The 18352-nt window shown below is 41.4% G+C and overlaps 1 protein-coding gene across 3 annotated transcripts; it reads right to left on the reverse strand.

Moving 5' to 3' along the window:
* Window positions 1–9055: 9055 nt before the first annotated feature.
* CDK1 (cyclin dependent kinase 1) lies at window positions 9056–17662 on the reverse strand. Of its 3 annotated transcripts, none has more exons than XM_018085426.2 (8): window positions 17601–17662; window positions 16783–16833; window positions 15172–15328; window positions 13960–14083; window positions 13397–13567; window positions 12687–12850; window positions 12418–12559; window positions 9056–9397 (listed from the first exon to the last, which is right to left on the reverse strand). In XM_018085426.2, exons 2-8 carry the CDS (start codon window positions 16817–16819, stop codon window positions 9284–9286), a joined length of 909 nt encoding a protein of 302 aa, XP_017940915.1. In that variant the 5' UTR covers window positions 16820–16833; window positions 17601–17662; the 3' UTR covers window positions 9056–9283. The 3 variants fall into 3 exon arrangements, with proteins under 3 accessions (XP_017940915.1, XP_029820702.1, XP_017940916.1); XM_029964842.1 differs by lacking the exon at window positions 17601–17662 and adding an exon at window positions 17454–17508; XM_018085427.2 differs by lacking the exon at window positions 13397–13567.
* Window positions 17663–18352: the final 690 nt, after the last annotated feature.

The following is an 18352-nucleotide window of genomic DNA, read 5'->3' on the forward strand; positions in this document are numbered from 1 at the left end:
ATGTCACATCCCAGAATAACCTTTTCATTTGACTGTGCCTTTGGTAAAGCAAGGAAGCCTGGAAGCTTTTTCCTCATTCTGTGTTCCTCCTCAGTCTTAGCAAGCCCCAATTGTAACACAGTGGCACGTTGGTTTTGTTTTATTGGTCTTTTTTTTCCCCAGGAGATATGAATTAACAGAATACTTTCAGGACAGTGCTTAAGATCTAGGCAGCAGGACAGTCCCTGTCCAAACACAAAAAATGACTGGAAGAATAACCAGTGCTGGGTGTGAGCTGGCTACTGAACCGACAGCTGCCTGGGATGTGCCCATAACATGCTCTGAGGCTGTTCAGAATTTTGGGATTTGGTTTTTTTTTATCTGGTGCTGCTGAAGAAGCTTTCCTTTCCCTGGTATTTTAAAGGCATGTGTTGTGACCTGTCACTTGCTAGATTTGTTTGATATGAAATCTGAATCTGGCTATGGAAAAGCACACTGCAGGAATGTGTTTATTTTGCTCTCTGCTGGAGGTAACACCAAACAGCTTAATTTCCAGTTTTCTTGTAGTTTCAGCTCAGTGTTGTGTTGTATAATAATCACATTTAGGAGGAAAACTGTCATGTGTGGTCTACAAATAGAAGGCCCAGAGCCTGCAACTTTGCTTTAGCTTCTCCCGGGCAAACAGCCATGTTCACACAAAACTTGTTGCAGAAATGGTGCTGGAAACACCAAAGCTCAAATTCACATCTTCCTTAGTCACTATGGGCTTCTCTAAGTCACATCTGCTGAGACTGTTGGCTTCATCAGCTGGGAAATACTCTCCAGATTGCAAAATACCAAATGGATTTTAAGGCCACTTACTCCTATTCTAATTAAAGAAATCAAACCAAACAAGCAATGGAACCAAAGCAAAACCATTTTTTAATGCTGCTTGGCTGCAGAGAGGTAAAACGGAATCATTAGCTTTGCAAATGATTTGCAAATGATTTGCAAAACACTCCCTCTGTTTAAAATAACTGTTGGATACATGCAGAGAATGCTCTCAGTTCAAATGACAATATAAAGGTATTGAGGGCTAAATTAAACAGCTGATGTTTGTTCAAAGCTTGAAGAAGGGAAAACCTGGACAAGCACTGCTTTTTGTTATTCATAAACTTGTCTTTTTCCAGGTCAGGACTATTCTTAATTAAGAAAGCATTTTCAAGTATATATATATTACATGAAAAATTATTTTATATAGGTAAATTTCTGTGTATAATTTCTCTATTGCAGCAGACCATAATGTCAGAGCTAATGTTTTTTTCTTCTTACTGACATGAGAGCAAATTAAACTCTACCTTATTTCTCTAGTTTGTTTTTTTTCTTTTAAGTGACCAGTCTAGTTTTTATTGTACGTGGCAGGAGCAGTCTGAGGACTCTAGCTAGAAAACATCAAATAATTTTCAAAAACAAAAGCATCTTCCATAGATTTCTTTCCTGTAGCTTTTCAGTAAGAAGTCGAGTGTTGTCTGAGCTCCCCAAGCACAAGGTCATTGCCACCTGCAGTGGTTGGTGATGCCTTTCCTGCACCACAGTGTGTGTGTTCAGTGCAATGTTTTGTGATTGTGAACACCAGCTGGGAGGTTAGCATTCCTGCTGGAAAGGAGCACAGCCTGGCTTATGGTCTGGGGTGCTGAGGATGTGCAGTAGGAGTTAAATCATAGAGTGGATCTCTGGCAGGGTTTCCAGGAGCTGAGCAATGATAAATGGGGACTCTCTGAGTTAAGTCAATGACAGATTTTACTAAAGACTCTCTTTTTCTTTGTACTCAATCTCTGTCCTTAAAATTAATGTTACTTGTGGAGATGGGTACATTATGTGTGATTTTTGCTTCTCTTTGAAAACCACCCCATTATAAGGAAACTGCATCAGTATTTTTCCCCACATAAGTGAACAAGGACCCCGGCATGTCCACATGTCGTAAGAGAGGACACCTGCTGTGTATTTATATATTTATTTATGCTCTTTGACTATGTGTAAAAATACAGTTTTACCTAGACCATACTATAACCACTTGAATGAGAATTGGGAAATAATGAATGTATTTTTTCATTCCCAAAGATAACTATTGAAGTTAACTATCCTACACACATTAGCACTTGCATTTCTGCCTCAGGCAGCTCAGGGAACAGAATTATTCGTGTAAACTTATTCTAGTTATGCAGCTGTACATCACTCTGTACATTGAGAGGAGAGAAAAAAATCCTAAGGCTTCATGTAGCAGCACTGGAGGAATTTTACCAAGCATGTGGCTGTATAATCCCATGCCTCTGAGAGCAGATTGAGTCATCCGGGAAGTATTTGACATAGTCCTGCTTTTAGCCAAAAGCTTTTGCATTTAGGAGAATACATATCAACAAGTAAAAACAAGATCCTATATGTAAAGTCAGTGTTGAGGACCAGATTTTGAACTGCTATAAACTTGACTCTATTATTATTATTATTACTTTTTACCAGCAGAGAATCTACTCAAGCTTATGAATGGTACTTAGAAAATGACTTGATAGCGATTTGAGAGACTGATTATGAGCCTGGTGTAGTTTAACTGTATTTACTGGCACTCCTGTGATACTTGCTTTATTAAGCATAGTCATTCTGATCATTAATTTCAGCATGGAATGGTCTATACAGGCTTTTGTGCATTAGCCTAAGTGATTCCTCACTAAAGAAAGAAATCAGTACTTTAGTGCGGTACTGGACATCTTTGAAGTTTGCAAAATTTAACTGCCCAGATGTTTCATGAAAGGCTTTCAATTCCGATAGTATTTTCAGCCTGGCTGCCTACCAGAAAATAAATACCCTTCAATTTTTCATGGAGCCAGGAGACTCTGACAGAGTTTTCTCTTCCCTGCCCCCTGCCTCGCTATCGGTACCGAGGTGCCAGAGTGACACCGCGTGGCCACAGGAGGGGCAACACAAAGAAACTTCAGAAATAAGAGAATAGAATTTTATCCTAAATACACATCAGGACTTTGTCTTGTCGCAGTCCTTCTGAGATAATGTTTGCTATAGCTCCACTCCCTTTATTTTCGTATTAAACCCCAACCACTAAGAAAGAAAACAAAATCTATTAATTACTGATCCAAGGAAAAGTACCAGATTTTCACACTGAGATTAAAAAAAGAAATAATAATACACTTGCTTGTAGTATTTCAGATTTTATTTTACTATGCGTGATTATTTCTTTGACGACTTTTAAGAAAGACTTTTCTTCCTCAGAAGGAACATAAGGTAGTTTAAGCTTTCTCATCCATCGGCTGATTTTGTGTTCTACACTGTTTTGCTTCTTCTTTTTATCCTTTTGCTTGTCACCAAAGGATGCTGAGTAACTTTTAGCTTCCCAGCAAGTCAGTAGTTTCAGTACATCATAGGATGCGATTCTGAGCTGGGTGAAGTAATTAGTAGAAGCTGTAATTCCTTGTCCTAAGATTACAGTTTTAAAATCAAAATAGATCAAGATAAATCTAATAGAAGAGAATCTCCTCCTTTCTTGCAGTCAGTGAGTTAATAGATATTTCAGAAAGATATTTCTGCATTGGGGGGGGAAAATTGGCAGGTGTCAGGCACATTTGTAATCCAAAATATTATACACTCAGAGCCCAGAGCAAACATAGTTCAAAAGCAGCTGTGAAATATTTACATTGCTGTCCGTGGTTTACACAGCAAGGGGTTGAAATGGAGCAGAGAAGCTCAGACTTGCTCTCGCTGAGTGATGAGAGGCTGTTCTGAGGTAACACAAAAAAGGTCAAGATCCTGTGGGGAAGCCACTGAAGAGACCCACGAAGAGGGACATTAAGAGACTTAAGTCTTTTCCCTGCCTTCTTTCACCTAGTCAAATCCTTCCTGATCTCCACAGGGGCCTGAAGACCTGCTAGGCCACCGCAGTAAAGTCTTCAATCCATTAAGAGAACCTATAGGGTGAAAAGGACTGACCTTTCTTTTTATCCCCCCATGCCACCAACTGAGAGTATTTTAGAGCCTGAGCCTACCTCTGATAAGAAAGAGTCAAGATGGGACAACCTCAGGTTATAGATAACCCTCCTCGATGTCTTTAGTCCTCACTGGAAGCAGAGTCAGCCTTGGCTTGGCTATGATGTTCTTCCTCTAATGACTGTGAAGGAGAATAGCCTTAAAAAAGGTCCATCTCTGGTGCCTCTTAAGGCAACAGATTAGATAAGAGAGGGGAAGAAAAACAGCACTGAAGGGTAGTTGGAAATGGAGGGAATAGCAATGAGGACTTTTAGAGATACAGCCACAATCTTTTTTTTTCTTTATAACACAAAAAACCTCTTCCTAAAGACCAACAATTGGCAGGAAAAGTGATAGTTAATGGGTCTTGTGCAAAGAAAAGCAGTAGGTGCAGAGCAAATCAAAAAGAGAGAAGCTCTTTTAGCCTGATTTGGGTTAGAAGGGCCCATGAGCATCACTTACTAAGCAAGTCTAAGTTGTCATGGGAAATACATGTTCCTCCAGGACTAAGGATCCGGCTGGAAATTACCCAGATCACAGGTCTGGAATCTCAGTCAAACACATTGCCTTGCACTCACTGGATATTTTTTGAGTTGTAGGCAGGACCTTTTAAAAATTAAATTCAATAGATGGCCACTTTAAAAATAGTCTTGGAAAATATTTCCTAAAACAACCCCCTCCAACAGTCTAGTCTAAACCTACAGAGGTCAGCAGAAAGGTTTTCACTAAATTCAAAGAACTGAATATAACTATTCTTGTAAAGCCACTAATTATCCCCAAGGGCATAATTCCTGTCACTTTAGCAACTGGAGAGCCCAGCTACACCTCCAATTCTTCTATTAAAGGCGGCAAAGGCAGCCAGCCACCTCTACAGGAGATATAAATTTATGATCAGTCGATTAATTTGTTAGCAGCAGCATCAATAGAGACTGTATTGATTCAAACATGAGGAGAATATATTGAAATATCCAGGCTGAAGTAAAATATGCCCAACAACAGAGGGGAACACTGAGTACCCTGCTGACATTTCCATGTGAGGAGAGAATGCTTTATACAGGAATACAGTGGGAACAAAATCAAAAGCCATTACCTGGAATCAGCCATTGATGCAGCCAATGTAAACCAGAGCAGCTGGTGGTCCAAGCAATGGGAAATTTTTAGATTACTCCATAAATTGATGCAGCTTGTCAGAAAATAAGGCGAGGAGCTTGGATGCGAGTGAAGCTTAATGAAGTAGGGCCTCTATATCAGCATTTCCTTATTCCTACTCAGTCTTTACAAAGCTGGTGCAAAATAAAATCAAACTGAGCCAGTGGTAGTGCTGTGCTTTCATGCAGGTCTGTAGGCACCAAGCAGGAAATACTGCTGTTCAAAACTGGCTCTTCAGAAGCAACCCTACATACTGACATGGGAACACTGGTAAGTTCTCAATCATTTGCTGCAGAAGCTTTATTTGCTGCTTAAAAGTAATTTTAAGTATAGCAAATGCAATTGCATTGTGACTGAATAGGTATCTTCTTTCTAACTCCATTAGGTACATTTCCCATGCCCACTGGACCAACATAAATCTTACACTCACCCATGCTTCAACAGATGAAGTGGCAAAGGAGCACTTTGTGGTGTGTGTTCCTGAGCAACTGAAGGTTCCTTAGGTAATTAATAAGGGGAGGTTGTTTACATGATCCTTTTAGCAATGGCACAATGGCTTGACATCCCCTCCCTCCTAGAGAAAACCGATTATACAGATATGGGAAACAGATCCGCACACAGTGAAAAGCTGCAGTCAGTCCTCTTTTAGCACCACAGGGATTAAACCAAAATTGTAGTTCCCAGCTGCTGCAGGACTGTCTCAAGGCAGTGCCTCCCCAGCCCCTAAAGCCTGGTATCTCCCTGGGCTGTTCTGTTAAGAGCAGCTTTAGTCCTCATTCAGAAACCAGCTTATACATAAGGGACACATTCCAACTTTGATTGTTCAGAGGTGTGCAGCATTTTCCTTCATTTAATAAGATTTTTTTAAATTATTAACTTCCTTCCCCTTGTCATACACATTATTCTTATGTCTTACCCTTATTCTCTTTGACACTAACTGCACCCAGTGTCCCACAGCACGTAACATCCTCATTTCCTAGTACATTCCATGCTCCAGAGGCCTGAGCTCGGCCAGATGCAGGGAATACACTCATCTGGTTAATGCTAATGCAGAGCATTCCAACCTCTGGGTGGGAAGTGCTGGGTATTAATCTTCCTGGCGTTGCCCTTACCTGAAGCATCATCTTTTCTCTTCCGTGAAACTTCTTGCTTCTCCTACCCCAGTAAATCCTGGGCAGAGAATATGATTTGTAACAGCACACCCAGCCAGGGGGGGTTTATAATGAGAGCCTCTGAGGACATTAAACAGACTTACACTTTTCAAGGGCAAGCATGACCCTAGAAGTGGCTAATGTATGACAGGAGAAAATATTTAAGACAAAAAAATAAGCGAGAGATAACCACAGTTATGATGAAATTGCTGGGGATTGTGAAAACTGGATAAGAAGAAAATGCATGGAGAGATGAGTTGTGCATGGTTAGTAGCAGCAGTTCCTGGAAAAGGTGTATCTCCTGGCCCTGTTCCATCTCCAGGTGCCATAATGGCACCTAAACAACAATAGGAAAACACACACGAGAAGATAAGTCCCTGGGAAAGAACAGATTGTAAATGAAACTTTGAAACAGATTATGTCTACAGCACAGCCAACCCTGCTCTGCCTGTCCAAAGGAAAGAGAGGATGGATTCACTGAATTCTTGCAGCAAAAGTACTGGCCCAGGAAGGACCACTTCTGACCCCAACACCTCCTCAGAACATGAAGAGGTACAGGGATTTTTTTTTTTTTTTGCAACAGCTTTTGCAATATTTATCCCAATCAAGGATTTAGAAAGTCAACTTGTTCTTTTTTGTTCCCCGTAAAATCACTAATTTTTTAAGAACCACTTATTTTAAAAGCAGCAGATGGCAATACCAAATTCTCACTGAAATTAATTACGTCTGAGGAAAATAAAAGCAGCTGAACTCAGTCTACAAGTACCTAGTAGGTGGTTGGCTGTTTGGAAAAAAAAAAGCTTGCTTTGCAACTTAAAAAACCCCATCACCAAAGCTCTAATTTGATCCTGTGTAAAATCCTATTCTTGTATATACCAAGCTTTTTCATCTACATTACTTCCTAATGGGATAGAGGACACACAAGTTAAGTAAAACACCAAGATAAGTTTATCATTGCCAGCTGGGGTTTTCCTGTGCTCTGGTAGAACACATGATACTGAGCAGCCACAGCACCAGAGGAAATACTGAAAATAACACTACATTATGGAACCTTATTTTAAAGGTGAGCAGACCACTTTTAAATAAAGTAATTCCACCCCCAGTTCTTACAAGTTAGAAGAAAGCTACTGCAATAGGTAGCAATAAATAGGTTTGCTGATGATCACCCAGGGGGTTAAACCCCACCACCCCCCCTCAATGTGCAAGGCACCACCAGTTTTTACCAGCATAAAATGGAATCTTAAATGGCCAAAACTTGAACATTACAAACCTTCCACATGCCAGGTCCAGCAGCAGGGCAGTTACAAAGAGTCAGTGATGTATTTTTCCCTAAAGGGAGTGATCTGCCTCATTGACAACTTTGATAATGTTTTAGAGTAGAGCTGTTGTTACAGGAATCATGTCTCTGAGTATGGCATTTGGCACCTGATGTGACCTCAGGCACAGATGGACACTTATGTTCCTTCCCCCTTCCCATTTGCTTGGAGCACTGTAACAGTTCATTCAGAGCTACAATGATGTTACACCACCAGTTGTAACAGTGCCTGGGTAGACAAGGATTGCAGACTCTTCAAATTATTGTTTAAAAAGCAGCTTTCTTTAGAAACTTTAGTACTTTGGTTTGTTAGACAGGCTAAAGTGTTCGCCATATGACATGAAATTGAGACAGAAACCAGCTACATACAGAAGAAAACTCAGGCTTAACCAGTATTGCAAACAAAAAAATTAGTTTGCCTGTCCATTAACTTCTGGTTTTTAGAGCACTGGCAGGTTCCCCTCTTTTCCACACACCAAGGTAACTAATTAGCACCGGCAACACAATCCCTTGACCTGTAAAGCCCATATCAAGTCATTAAATTCAAAAGCAGACCAATTAGGTCCCTAATACTTGGCCTTAAAATTGCATCCTATCACTGGTGTTAACAGGAGAAAAAAAAAAAAAAAAAAGTCAGCCATCACAATTTTCTTCCCCCTGCCTTCAATTAAGCAACTTTTTAAAGTAACATACAATCAACTATTAGCACATACATATTTGAACTTTTTACAGTACTCTCACCTGTTCAGTTAAATGCTGGGGAGCTTTAAAAAGCTCCTGTTGTAATTATGGGAAAGTCTATAGCCATTGTAGTATCTGAGTCTTTGATTGCAATTCCTTGCAGTCATGTTAAGTCAACATTTACTTGACTATTCCTATATGAAGACAGACTGGTTTCCAAATTCAAGTATAATCCAGGGGATTCTCTGATTCTCATTAAAGTAGAACTGCATTACTAGTAGCAGGTGGAAGGGGCCCTGCTGGGCAGTTATACATTTGTATAGATAGTCCATGTAAAATTTAAGATAACATACCTTAACTGGTCCAGGAGTTGGAAATACGCCAATTTACTAGTTCGCATGCCAACATCTAGGTACATTCTTGGGCCTTCCAGAAAAGCAAGGGATTTTTCTTAAATACAGACTTGCAGCTGCCTTAAAAAACTCAAACCCTAAAATTAGTTTGGCCATTTACTTTACTGTAGTAAGCTGCAATTCTTCAACATCTCAAAGTACACATCCCTTGCCACATCAGTTGCCATGCTCAGGTCAAATTGGAGCTGAAATCACACAGAAACAACTCAAACTTGACAAGAATTTCTTATCCTATCAAGAACAACAATGTAGTGTTAGCAGCTTTTCTTAGCCAAGTGGAACCTCACAAGTGCATTCCAAAGAAAACACGAGTCCTCTTGCAGACCAACCATAGTCTGGAAATGAATTCAGTCCTTCACTGGGTTTAAAGCTTTATTTATAGAAAGATGACTGCATTAATTGCAGGAATATTTGCATTGTATTTGAACTCAGCACTAAAAGGTTAATATTTACATTTAGATAACACTTAAACAAAACAAACTGAAAACAGCCACAGTTTTAGAGCAGAAAGACAGACAAAGATTACAGACTTAAGAGTGAAAGTAATCACAATTTTTTCATTGTGAATGATTTAGTCCAAAGGTCTGTTATTTCTTAATCAGACTAGCAGGAAGAGTGGATTTGTCCAAGTCATCAAAATATGGATGGTTCAAGGCCATTTTGCCAGAAATTCTTTTTGCAGGATCATAAATTAACATTTTCTGAAAGGAAAAAAAAGAAACACACTCCTTCATGAAATGTGAACTAAAATCATGTCAAACAGGTAGGTATTACCATAATAATAATCATCAAGTAACCATAAAGACATTTTCCCTCTTTGTTCCATGATTTCTCACAGCTGGAGAGGTTATTTGCACCTACAAGTCAGTGGTAGGGCAGTAGCAGTGCATAACAGAATCACACATACCCTCCTTGTTCAGTGACCAAGCCCTTCCCTGGATCTGAGTTCCACATGCACTGACTAAATCCAGAACCAGCATCAAGTGGCAATAATTATTTGTCTCACCTTCTTACTAAGGGAAATTAATAAGCTTTAGGCTGTTAAAGCCCCAAACATCTTATATTTGTTTCATTACTCATACTGAAGAAAGTGCTGTCAAATTGCTTTTACTCAGCTTGGTGAAGAACTTTACAGTTAAAATACAAGAGAGTGATCACAGTTTCAAAATCCAAACAGGAAAGTAGATTACAAGCACATAGAACTGAAAAGAAGAGTTAAAACTTGAGTTTCTTTGCAATAAGTTATTTCAACTGAATACCTCAGTAAAGGGGATGAGAGCACAAAGAAGGGGTTTCATAGCCCCAGAACTTTCTAATTCAGGCAAAAACTTTGTTTTGCTAGCAGTTAAAAAAAAAAGGCATCTACAGTTTATAGCATACAAGGGGTCAAAAAAGGAATGAAGCATTCAGCACTTTTCTACTAGACCCAAAACTAGCAAAGTCTCTGCAAAGTCTTTGTCTCCTTAATAAAGGACAGCCCATTTCAAAAATTTAAGTAATCAGGATTCTACCAGCTGCCTCTCCCTCATCCCCACAAATTTGTCTTCCAGAACAAAACTTAACCAGTATTACTCTGCCCAGTATCCAGTCTTGACATTTAACTATCTTTACACTTCTTCCTACAGGGACCCTTCCAAGTCGATTTAAGCTTCTGAATTTGCATTTATATTCTCTGAACCTCTGCCAAATACCACTCTGCCTCTAGATTTAACCTTGCAGGTCCAGTTTCACCTTGTGACAGGTTCCCATTAGCTGTAACCCAGAACAGTGTCCTATAGTAAATACTGATATCAAAGGGTCCCTTAAAATCGACTCAAAGAGGTAAATTTCTCTGTAAAAGGGATGGTGTGACACTGAGACTACAGCACTTCAGCTGCTGGTTGAAGTGACAATTTCTTCCATGAGCAGTCTGGAACGTAGTTTTTTCTGGAATCTATTGTCTGTTCAAAGCTTTTGATGACAGCAATTAAGTACTTTCAAAAGCTGGCAACAGAAATCATTTAGCTTATGAAGGTCTTAAATTTACAACCTCACTCGAACAACTTGAATTACACATTTTTGTGTTAAGACATTTTCAAAGACAGCTACTTTACATACTAATTATTTACATGTGTTCTGTTACTGCTTCAGGCTTAAAAGTGCCATAGGAAACAAAAGGATTCCCATCAGGAATACCACTGTCACCAAGCATTATTAGCAAACTAAAATATCAACATTTATTGAATTAAGGCAAAACTGTACAAGATCTTAGAGAATTTTATATGCTTTGAGACTAGCATTGAGGTTTTTTGCCTTTACTCACAGCAACCCAAAACATTGGTTTTACATAGTGAAGCCACACCTAAGCTCAGATGAGTGCTTAGCAGGTCAGTTTAAGTGTATGGACAAGATTCTCTTGCCAATCAAACAATTTATTTTAGTTTGTAAATACAATCAGTAACAATTCTATTTCAAACTGATTTAATAATGATGCTGTCAGTGGTCATGGGGGAAATGTGTCAGCCTAAGTCACTTATCTGTATAAAACAATTCTGCTGCAACATTTAGAGCTTCCCAAGACAACTACATCTTTAACAAATGTTCAGGTTGTCAATGTAAATTGTGGCTCTGTTCACACACCCCCCAAAAAAACACCAAACCAAAAAACAAAAACAAAAAAAACAGAACTGAGAAACTGTGGTCATTTGAACTTCTTGGACAACACTCCTTCATTCAGAGTATTTTGCCACAGCCGTACCAATATGGTTAAAAAGTAATTTGTGACTGCTTAAAACCATGAGCCACATGCACAGGTAATGGCTGTACAAGGCTGCCCCTGTACCAAGGTGGTTCTGAAGTGTCAGCTTATCTTATACACAGAGCACCCACCCCACAACCCACAGGTAAGACTGCACTGTGTAAATGCAGCTTTAGAACAGCCAAAGGACAACCAAGATACATTATTACACTTCAGTATATCCAAGAGCACACCTAAGTTGTGACCTAAATTAGTCCACAGTGGCAGCACAGAGGCTGGGAGAGCACTAAATGGAAAAAGCTGATGAAGAGCTTATCAATTAAAAGCCTGATGTGGTAGTTTAACTGCATGGCCACAGAACTAAAGGAAACTCACACTTGACACAAAATATATCAATTAAAAGTTAATACACCACAGCCAAAAATCTTTAACTCAAAATTTAAAGGCAATTGAGACAGACATTACAGACAGACAAACTAAGTCTCTGGTCTCACAGCTAATCAATACATTCAGCTGTTTCCATCACTGTTTATTCAGTTAAGACCATCACAGAAGTTAAATCAAGATGAGCCCACCAAGATTAATCCATATGCTACCATAAAAAACATTTCCTACTGGATCAGCAGACATACAGCCACATCACAGTTAGTGCTGGCAGCAGCAAGGTGATAGTTTATGGGCAGGAGCCTTCACTTTAGATCTGGTTGTAAAAGCTCATCCTCACTGTCAAGTTGTACCGGGCTTATTAGTATAAAAAAGCTGAGGCATAACTTGTTAATGTGAAAAGTAGTCTGATATTATTTATGAAAGGAGTGAATGTCACACAGGGTGTCAGTTCTACAAGAATGAAAGCTCACCCCACTGCTGATAATTTGAAGATCTCCATATCTCCCTTCTGGCCACAGCTGATTAGTGTAGCTTTCTGTATTCTGGAGTATGTGAAACAGCCCCTTTCGGTTCAGCAGTTTAAGAAAGAATACTTACAGCCAGCAGATCAAGTCCATCTTTATCCAAGTTTTTGACATGTGTTTCAAGGCTGACAGGTTTCCATTTTGGGAATGTGTTCTTATAGTCTTGCAGGGATTCCACATCAGGCCATACCTCATTGTTGGGGGTCCCTAAAGCTCTGTGCAGGCATAAGCAGAACATTAAGCAGTTTAGTCTGAAATGTGTATGCATGACTATGCTTTTAATGAGCACACAACTGTTGTGTGGTGCCACACAGGTAGCAGGGAAGGTTCAGCCTAACATACCTGAAGATTCTGAAGATCTGGTCAATCTCTGAATCCCCATGGAAAAGAGGCTTTTTAGTTGCTAGCTCAGCAAATATGGTACCTATGCTCCATATATCTACAGGAGTAGAGTAACGAACAGATCCCAGCAACACCTCTGGAGAGCGGTACCACAGTGTCACTACCTATTGAACAAGGCAAGTTGTTTAAGTTTGTAAAATCAGGTCTCCTCCTTGACAGCAAGCACAACAGTTCATCTGTTACTAAGCAGCATTCTCAGCTTCTTTGGTTAAAATAATAGCTGGTGCTAGAAGTTTTAGTGAAAATACTAGTTTAAAACTGAATTTGTAGACAAACAAGTTCCATTGCAGTAGTTTCTGCTGCAATCCAAGCAGTTGCCTACACTACTTCCCAAAGGGCAGGAAGCCTTTAGCACCCATCCAGTAAAACCCTCAGACTTGAGTGCTTTGTGAAGCAAAAATGCCCTCATGAGACAGTGAGCAACAAGTTCCAGCCCATCTAAATCACTATCAAGGTAATAGTGGGATTTGTAAGATGCTTTGGAACTTCAGAATAAAATCACAGTCAAAGAGGTGGAAAACTGTTTTGGAAAACCAAAATACAACTTTCTGATTGTTTTGTTAGTTTACAACTTCAAAACATGCATGATTCTTTCTTAGTAGTAATCTAGTGAGCACTGTGCAAACCACCAAAAGTATGTTCCAACTCACTTCATGAGTGTAGACCCGCACTGGAATTCCAAAGGCTCGAGCCAATCCGAAGTCTGCCAGTTTAATCACCCCCTTGTCATCTATTAAGAGATTCTGAGGTTTCAGGTCTCTGTGCAGAACTCTCCTTGAGTGGCAAAAGACAATACCTTGCAAGATTTGGTACAGGTAACTCTAGAAAGGATGAAGTGGGAGGAAAAAACCAAAGGAGTTACCTTTAGTATTACCTCAGTGTCTGCAACACAAAGGTGTTCCCTTACATTAGCTCACCCCACAGTATTAGGAAATGGAGATCCAAAGCATTGCAGATAGAGTTAATATCAACCAAAAAGCCACAAAATTTATTTTTTAAGATTAGTTTAAGGCAGTTTAATCTCAGTAATTAAAAGAATTTGAAGTGGCATTTGAGAGCAAAACTCACATTTCATCTTATTATCCACAGCTGCTTATTTAACCTTTCATTTCTCCTCAAGGAGTTAATTATACTGAAAATAAGAGCTGCTTATAGCTTACTAGGTTATCCTTAGATTAACTTCCCTCCTATATTAAGAAATTGTCCTCATTACCTTAACACGGGAACGCTCCAAATATTGGCCAGATGGAATACTATCCAAATACTTCTTCAGATCCATGGAAAGGAATTCAAAGACAAGGTACAGTCTTGAATCCTGCATAAGAACATCCTGAAGACTAAAAATTGAGTATACAATTAACTCCACTGCAAAATGCATGGACTCAATTACATTTCCCCTCTCAACAGGGATACAGACATTTCCAGGTCTTCATTATGGAAGTCTTAAAAGTTTTCAGACATCAGCAGACTTAGTGAGTTATACTGTTATCTGGAAAATCAAGTGTATCTGAAAGAGTGTCACTGAGATAAAAACCTATATGCTTCCTCTTAAACTTATGTTCCCTCATATCAGACACAGGAAGCCTGAGGAAAAAATACTGTTGCCTTTAAAAACAAACAAACACCTGTGGGTGTTGATGCCTGACTTTGAAGCTGGCTTATTACAGCAGAGCCTGATTACTAGGAGGGTTTAAGGGAACATTACAGTAGGAACCTAGTAGACACAGTAGGATTTGCACACATTTCTAAGTATCTCCTTCATCCTTATTAGAGCTTAAGATTTCCTAAACCCAAGCATACATACACTGAGACACTACTTGGCTGCAACTTGGCCAGTTTTAATGCACAGTCAAGATCAAGTATTTTGCTACATCAAAGAGCAAAATTTTGTGGGGAAGACAATAGCTGCAATTAATTTCCACATGTCGAGTAGTCACTGATGGAAGTTTCACTTGTAGCTCAGATGTGCCAGCTATGACAGCACCATACACAACACATAAATTCCTGCTACAGAACAGCAGGGAGGAGATTGATGACAGGGGCTCACTTAAGAACACTCAAGTCAAATGCTCTATTCCAAGGCAGCAAATTAAATTTTGAGACTGCCTAAAGTAACAGCTTCAGCCAGTTTTCGTGAAGGATGCTGCATCCATTCTCACAATAACCTCCCTGAAGATAGAATTTACATAAATTTCTAAATCAGCAAAAATTTGTGAGATTCCTTGAATGGTGAGAGGCAGCATGAGGAAGGCTTAATTAAAAAACTGGTGAAATAATGGGATTTGGGAATTTAACAATTTGCTGCAAAACAGATACTGTATTAAGCAAAGTGGTTCTCGCCTCACTAAAACAGTGGGAAAATAATTTATTATCTGAAGGGACCTAGTACCCTTCAAAGTTTAGCTAAATACCAGTATATGCATACCAGACTATATTGGGATGATTCAGCTCTTTTAATAAAGAAATTTCTCGGATAGCAGTACTTGGAACACCTTCCTCCTCACTTTCTAGACGTATTTTCTTCATTGCAACCACCTGGCCTGTGGTTTTGTGACGACCTTTATACACAACACCATAGGTACCTGAACAAAAAGACAGTGAAACACATATAGGAAGTACCAGCTTCAGGTACAGATAAGTCATTGCAAATACGAACTGCTAACATAGGCAAAGTCCTTGCAAATCACAGAATATGCTGAGTTGAAAGGGACCCACAAGGACCATCAAGTCCAACTCTTAGCCCTGATTTGATTATGACCTACTGTTTAACTCTGGCAGTTTACCAAGCAATAGTTCTGTTTGTTTAAAGCATGCCACCCACTAACTGTCAGGGTACTTAATAGCCTGAGCATGAAAGGTGAATATTTGGAAGATGCAGTTGTAAAATCGAATACTATTTGAGTTTTGTGTTGATTAACTTCCAGGCAAGATCACAATACTGCCTCATCCCCAAGGGGTTATGATTTTGCCAATGATAGATCATATTAAAACACCGAAGGTTTAGCTGCAAATAAAAGTACTGCTCCTTCTGCAATCTAAGATCAAACCATCCATGGGTCTGATCTATAGAAATACCTCTGGCTCAATCCTCCATGTAGGGGAGAAGGTAGTGCTGTGAGTCTCAGCAGAAGCTAAAACTGGAACCACTATTAAATCTCAAATCAATCCATTTTAATTATCAGTGTTCACAGAAGTAGAACCCTCAAACCAAGACAGTGTAAACCTTCTATTTTTACTCTTCTTACTAGTCCCTCACATGAAGCTCAGACTAGTTTCTTTCAAAGATTCATGCACAAGGCTTCGGTTACAAAGCTTTGTTTGCAAGATCTAAGCACACACATTTTGCAATTACCTCAGAACACATTCTCAGAGCAACATACTTCAAATTCTCAAGTCTACATAGGATTAAAGCATTATAAAACACCCTGACTTCTACAGTTAACATAGGTTGGATTTCCAGTAAAAGGGGGCTATGACTAACATCTGCATTGAAGCCATTTTCTTAGTGCCTCACAGTAAATTAACCGTTAAAATTCACTTCTCCACAGAGGTTTACACTCTGCACTTTCCCTTGACAACCACAGTGCTTGGATATAATCAAAGCGGGATAATCCACAAAACCTACTCCCTATCAGCAGCTCCAAGCAAAAGTATGCCATGTAGCATAACTTCAGGAACAACTGGTAAGTTCATATATGCAGGAACAGGGGAGCTTCCAGAATTGTAAAGCTGGTTTCAGGACTCAGAACATATTCCCCTCCTCCCGTCCCCGGAAGAATATTAATTACACCATCAGCGTGAAGGCAGGCACTTTCTTGCACTGGTCATTTGTTTCCAGAGACCATGTAATTTTCAAAAGAAGGGCTGGTTGAAAGCTTTTACATATAGAAATAATTACCATAGAAAGCCACAGCCTTATTTAGCCAGATAGTTGAATCTCAGTGGTTCCTTTAATAGCCAAAGTGCACAGAGCTTCCGTGACACCCGATAGCTCAAATTGTGGAGCATTAGAAGTCTCACTGTTCCCCATACTTACCTTCCCCGATCTTCTCTATTTTTGTGTAATCGTCCATTGCTGTGGATATCCCTGAAACGAATAGGAAAAGGAAACAGCAAATGAGGGTGAACAGTTACTGTCCTGACCACAGCCAAGTCGCTGGAACTGTGCCAGGTCTTTAGAAGCTCGTTAGTTCTTACTAATTAAGGTGTAATGTGAAACACTGTTCTCCTCAAACAAACACCAGGGTTTTGAGTTCAAACTAGAAAACCTACATCCCGAAGTGCGAGCGGACACCAACTCAAAGGAGAAAGATATTTTTGTGTGTGTGTGAAGAAGAAAACTCCTGCACGGAATTGAAAAAAACACGCGCCGCCCACCAGTTTTACGTGGTTACTCACTCGCAGGAACCCTACTATGTAAAAATCGCGGGGTTCTGTGTCAGCCATGCCAGGGAACACCGGTCCCGTGTGTCAGGGGGTAAGTGCAGAGCACAGCCGGGGCCGGCCCTTCACACCTCCCGCGCTGCTCCGGACCCGCTCCGCCGGGCACGGCGGGGCTTCGGCACCGAGGTCAGAGGGTTTACGAGGTACTGGGCCGAGTCACCTACGGCTGCGGGAGGCCGCCGAGCTCCGGCTGGGGGAGCAGCGCCCGCTCGCCGCTCTGGGCGCCCCCTCCCCGGTCCGACCCGACCCCCGCCCCGCTCTCACCGGGCCCAGCAGCCCCGGGGCTCTCCGCCGCTGCCTGCCCGGCTGCCCTGGGCCCAGGAAGCGCGGGTGTCCGCGGTGTGAGCCCGGGGTTGCCCCGGCCGGGGTCGGGAGCGCGCAGCCCCGTCCCGTCCCCTCCTCTCCCCTCACCTGCGGAGCCGCCGCGCGCTGCACGAGCCGCCGCACAGGGACGGACGCGAGCGGGCGGGGGCGGGGCCGCGCCGCGTTCGAACCGTCCGCCCGCCGCGCTCCGCCAATGGCGCCGCGCCGCCACCGTTCAAACCGACCAATCGGCGCGCCCCGCGCCAAAGCGAGACTGCAAGGGCGGCTTTCGGCCGCCGCTGGGGGGGGAGAAGAAGAAAAATCGGGCGTGGCCGGGCGCGGCAAACTAAGGATGCGTCAGGCGTTCTCTTGGTTCGCGAGGCACAGCTGACGGCGTGGGCGGTTCAAAGTAGGCCGAAGCCCCGTGTCCCCCCGGACGGGGACGCGGGGGAGCTGGGACGGCGCGAAGGGTCGGACTGGTTCCAGTCACACAATTACAAACATGGGGCAGGCTGGGAGGGACCGCGTGGGTCATCTGGTCCCACCTCCCTGCTCTAGCAGGGTCATTCCAGAGCACACAGCACAGAATTGTGTCCAGCCAATTCTGGAGTATCTCCAGGGAGAGAGACTTCACAGCCTCTCTGGGCAATCTGCTCCAGTGCTCGGTCACTGCACAGTAAGGAAGTTCTTCCTCATGTTCAGGTGGGACATCAGTTTCTGCCGTTGCTTCGTGTCCTGTTGCTGGGAGCCACCAAGCAGAGCCTGCTCCATCCTCCTAGCTCCATCCTCCAAGCATCCCATCTTCATACACTGATACAGTTGATGAGCTCCCCTCTCAGTTGTCTCTTCTTGAGGCTGAA

The sequence above is a fragment of the Manacus vitellinus genome, unplaced genomic scaffold (assembly GCF_001715985.3).
Source record: "Manacus vitellinus isolate BGI_N305 unplaced genomic scaffold, ASM171598v3 scaffold_80_pilon, whole genome shotgun sequence".
NCBI classification, from domain to species: domain Eukaryota; kingdom Metazoa; phylum Chordata; class Aves; order Passeriformes; family Pipridae; genus Manacus; species Manacus vitellinus.

What these genes read in the sequence shown, in the direction of transcription:
- CDK1 (XM_018085426.2), bottom strand. Translation starts at nt 16,819, where the DNA reads ATGGACGATTACACAAAAATAGAGAAGATCGGGGAAG. An exon ending in AATAGAGAAGATCGGGGAAG is followed by an intron (nt 15,329 to 16,782) that starts GTAAGTATGGGG and finishes CTTTTTGTTCAG; the next exon opens with GTACCTATGGTGTTGTGTAT. An exon ending in CAGATCTTCAGAATCTTCAG is followed by an intron (nt 12,560 to 12,686) that starts GTATGTTAGGCT and finishes ATGCCTGCACAG; the next exon opens with AGCTTTAGGGACCCCCAACA.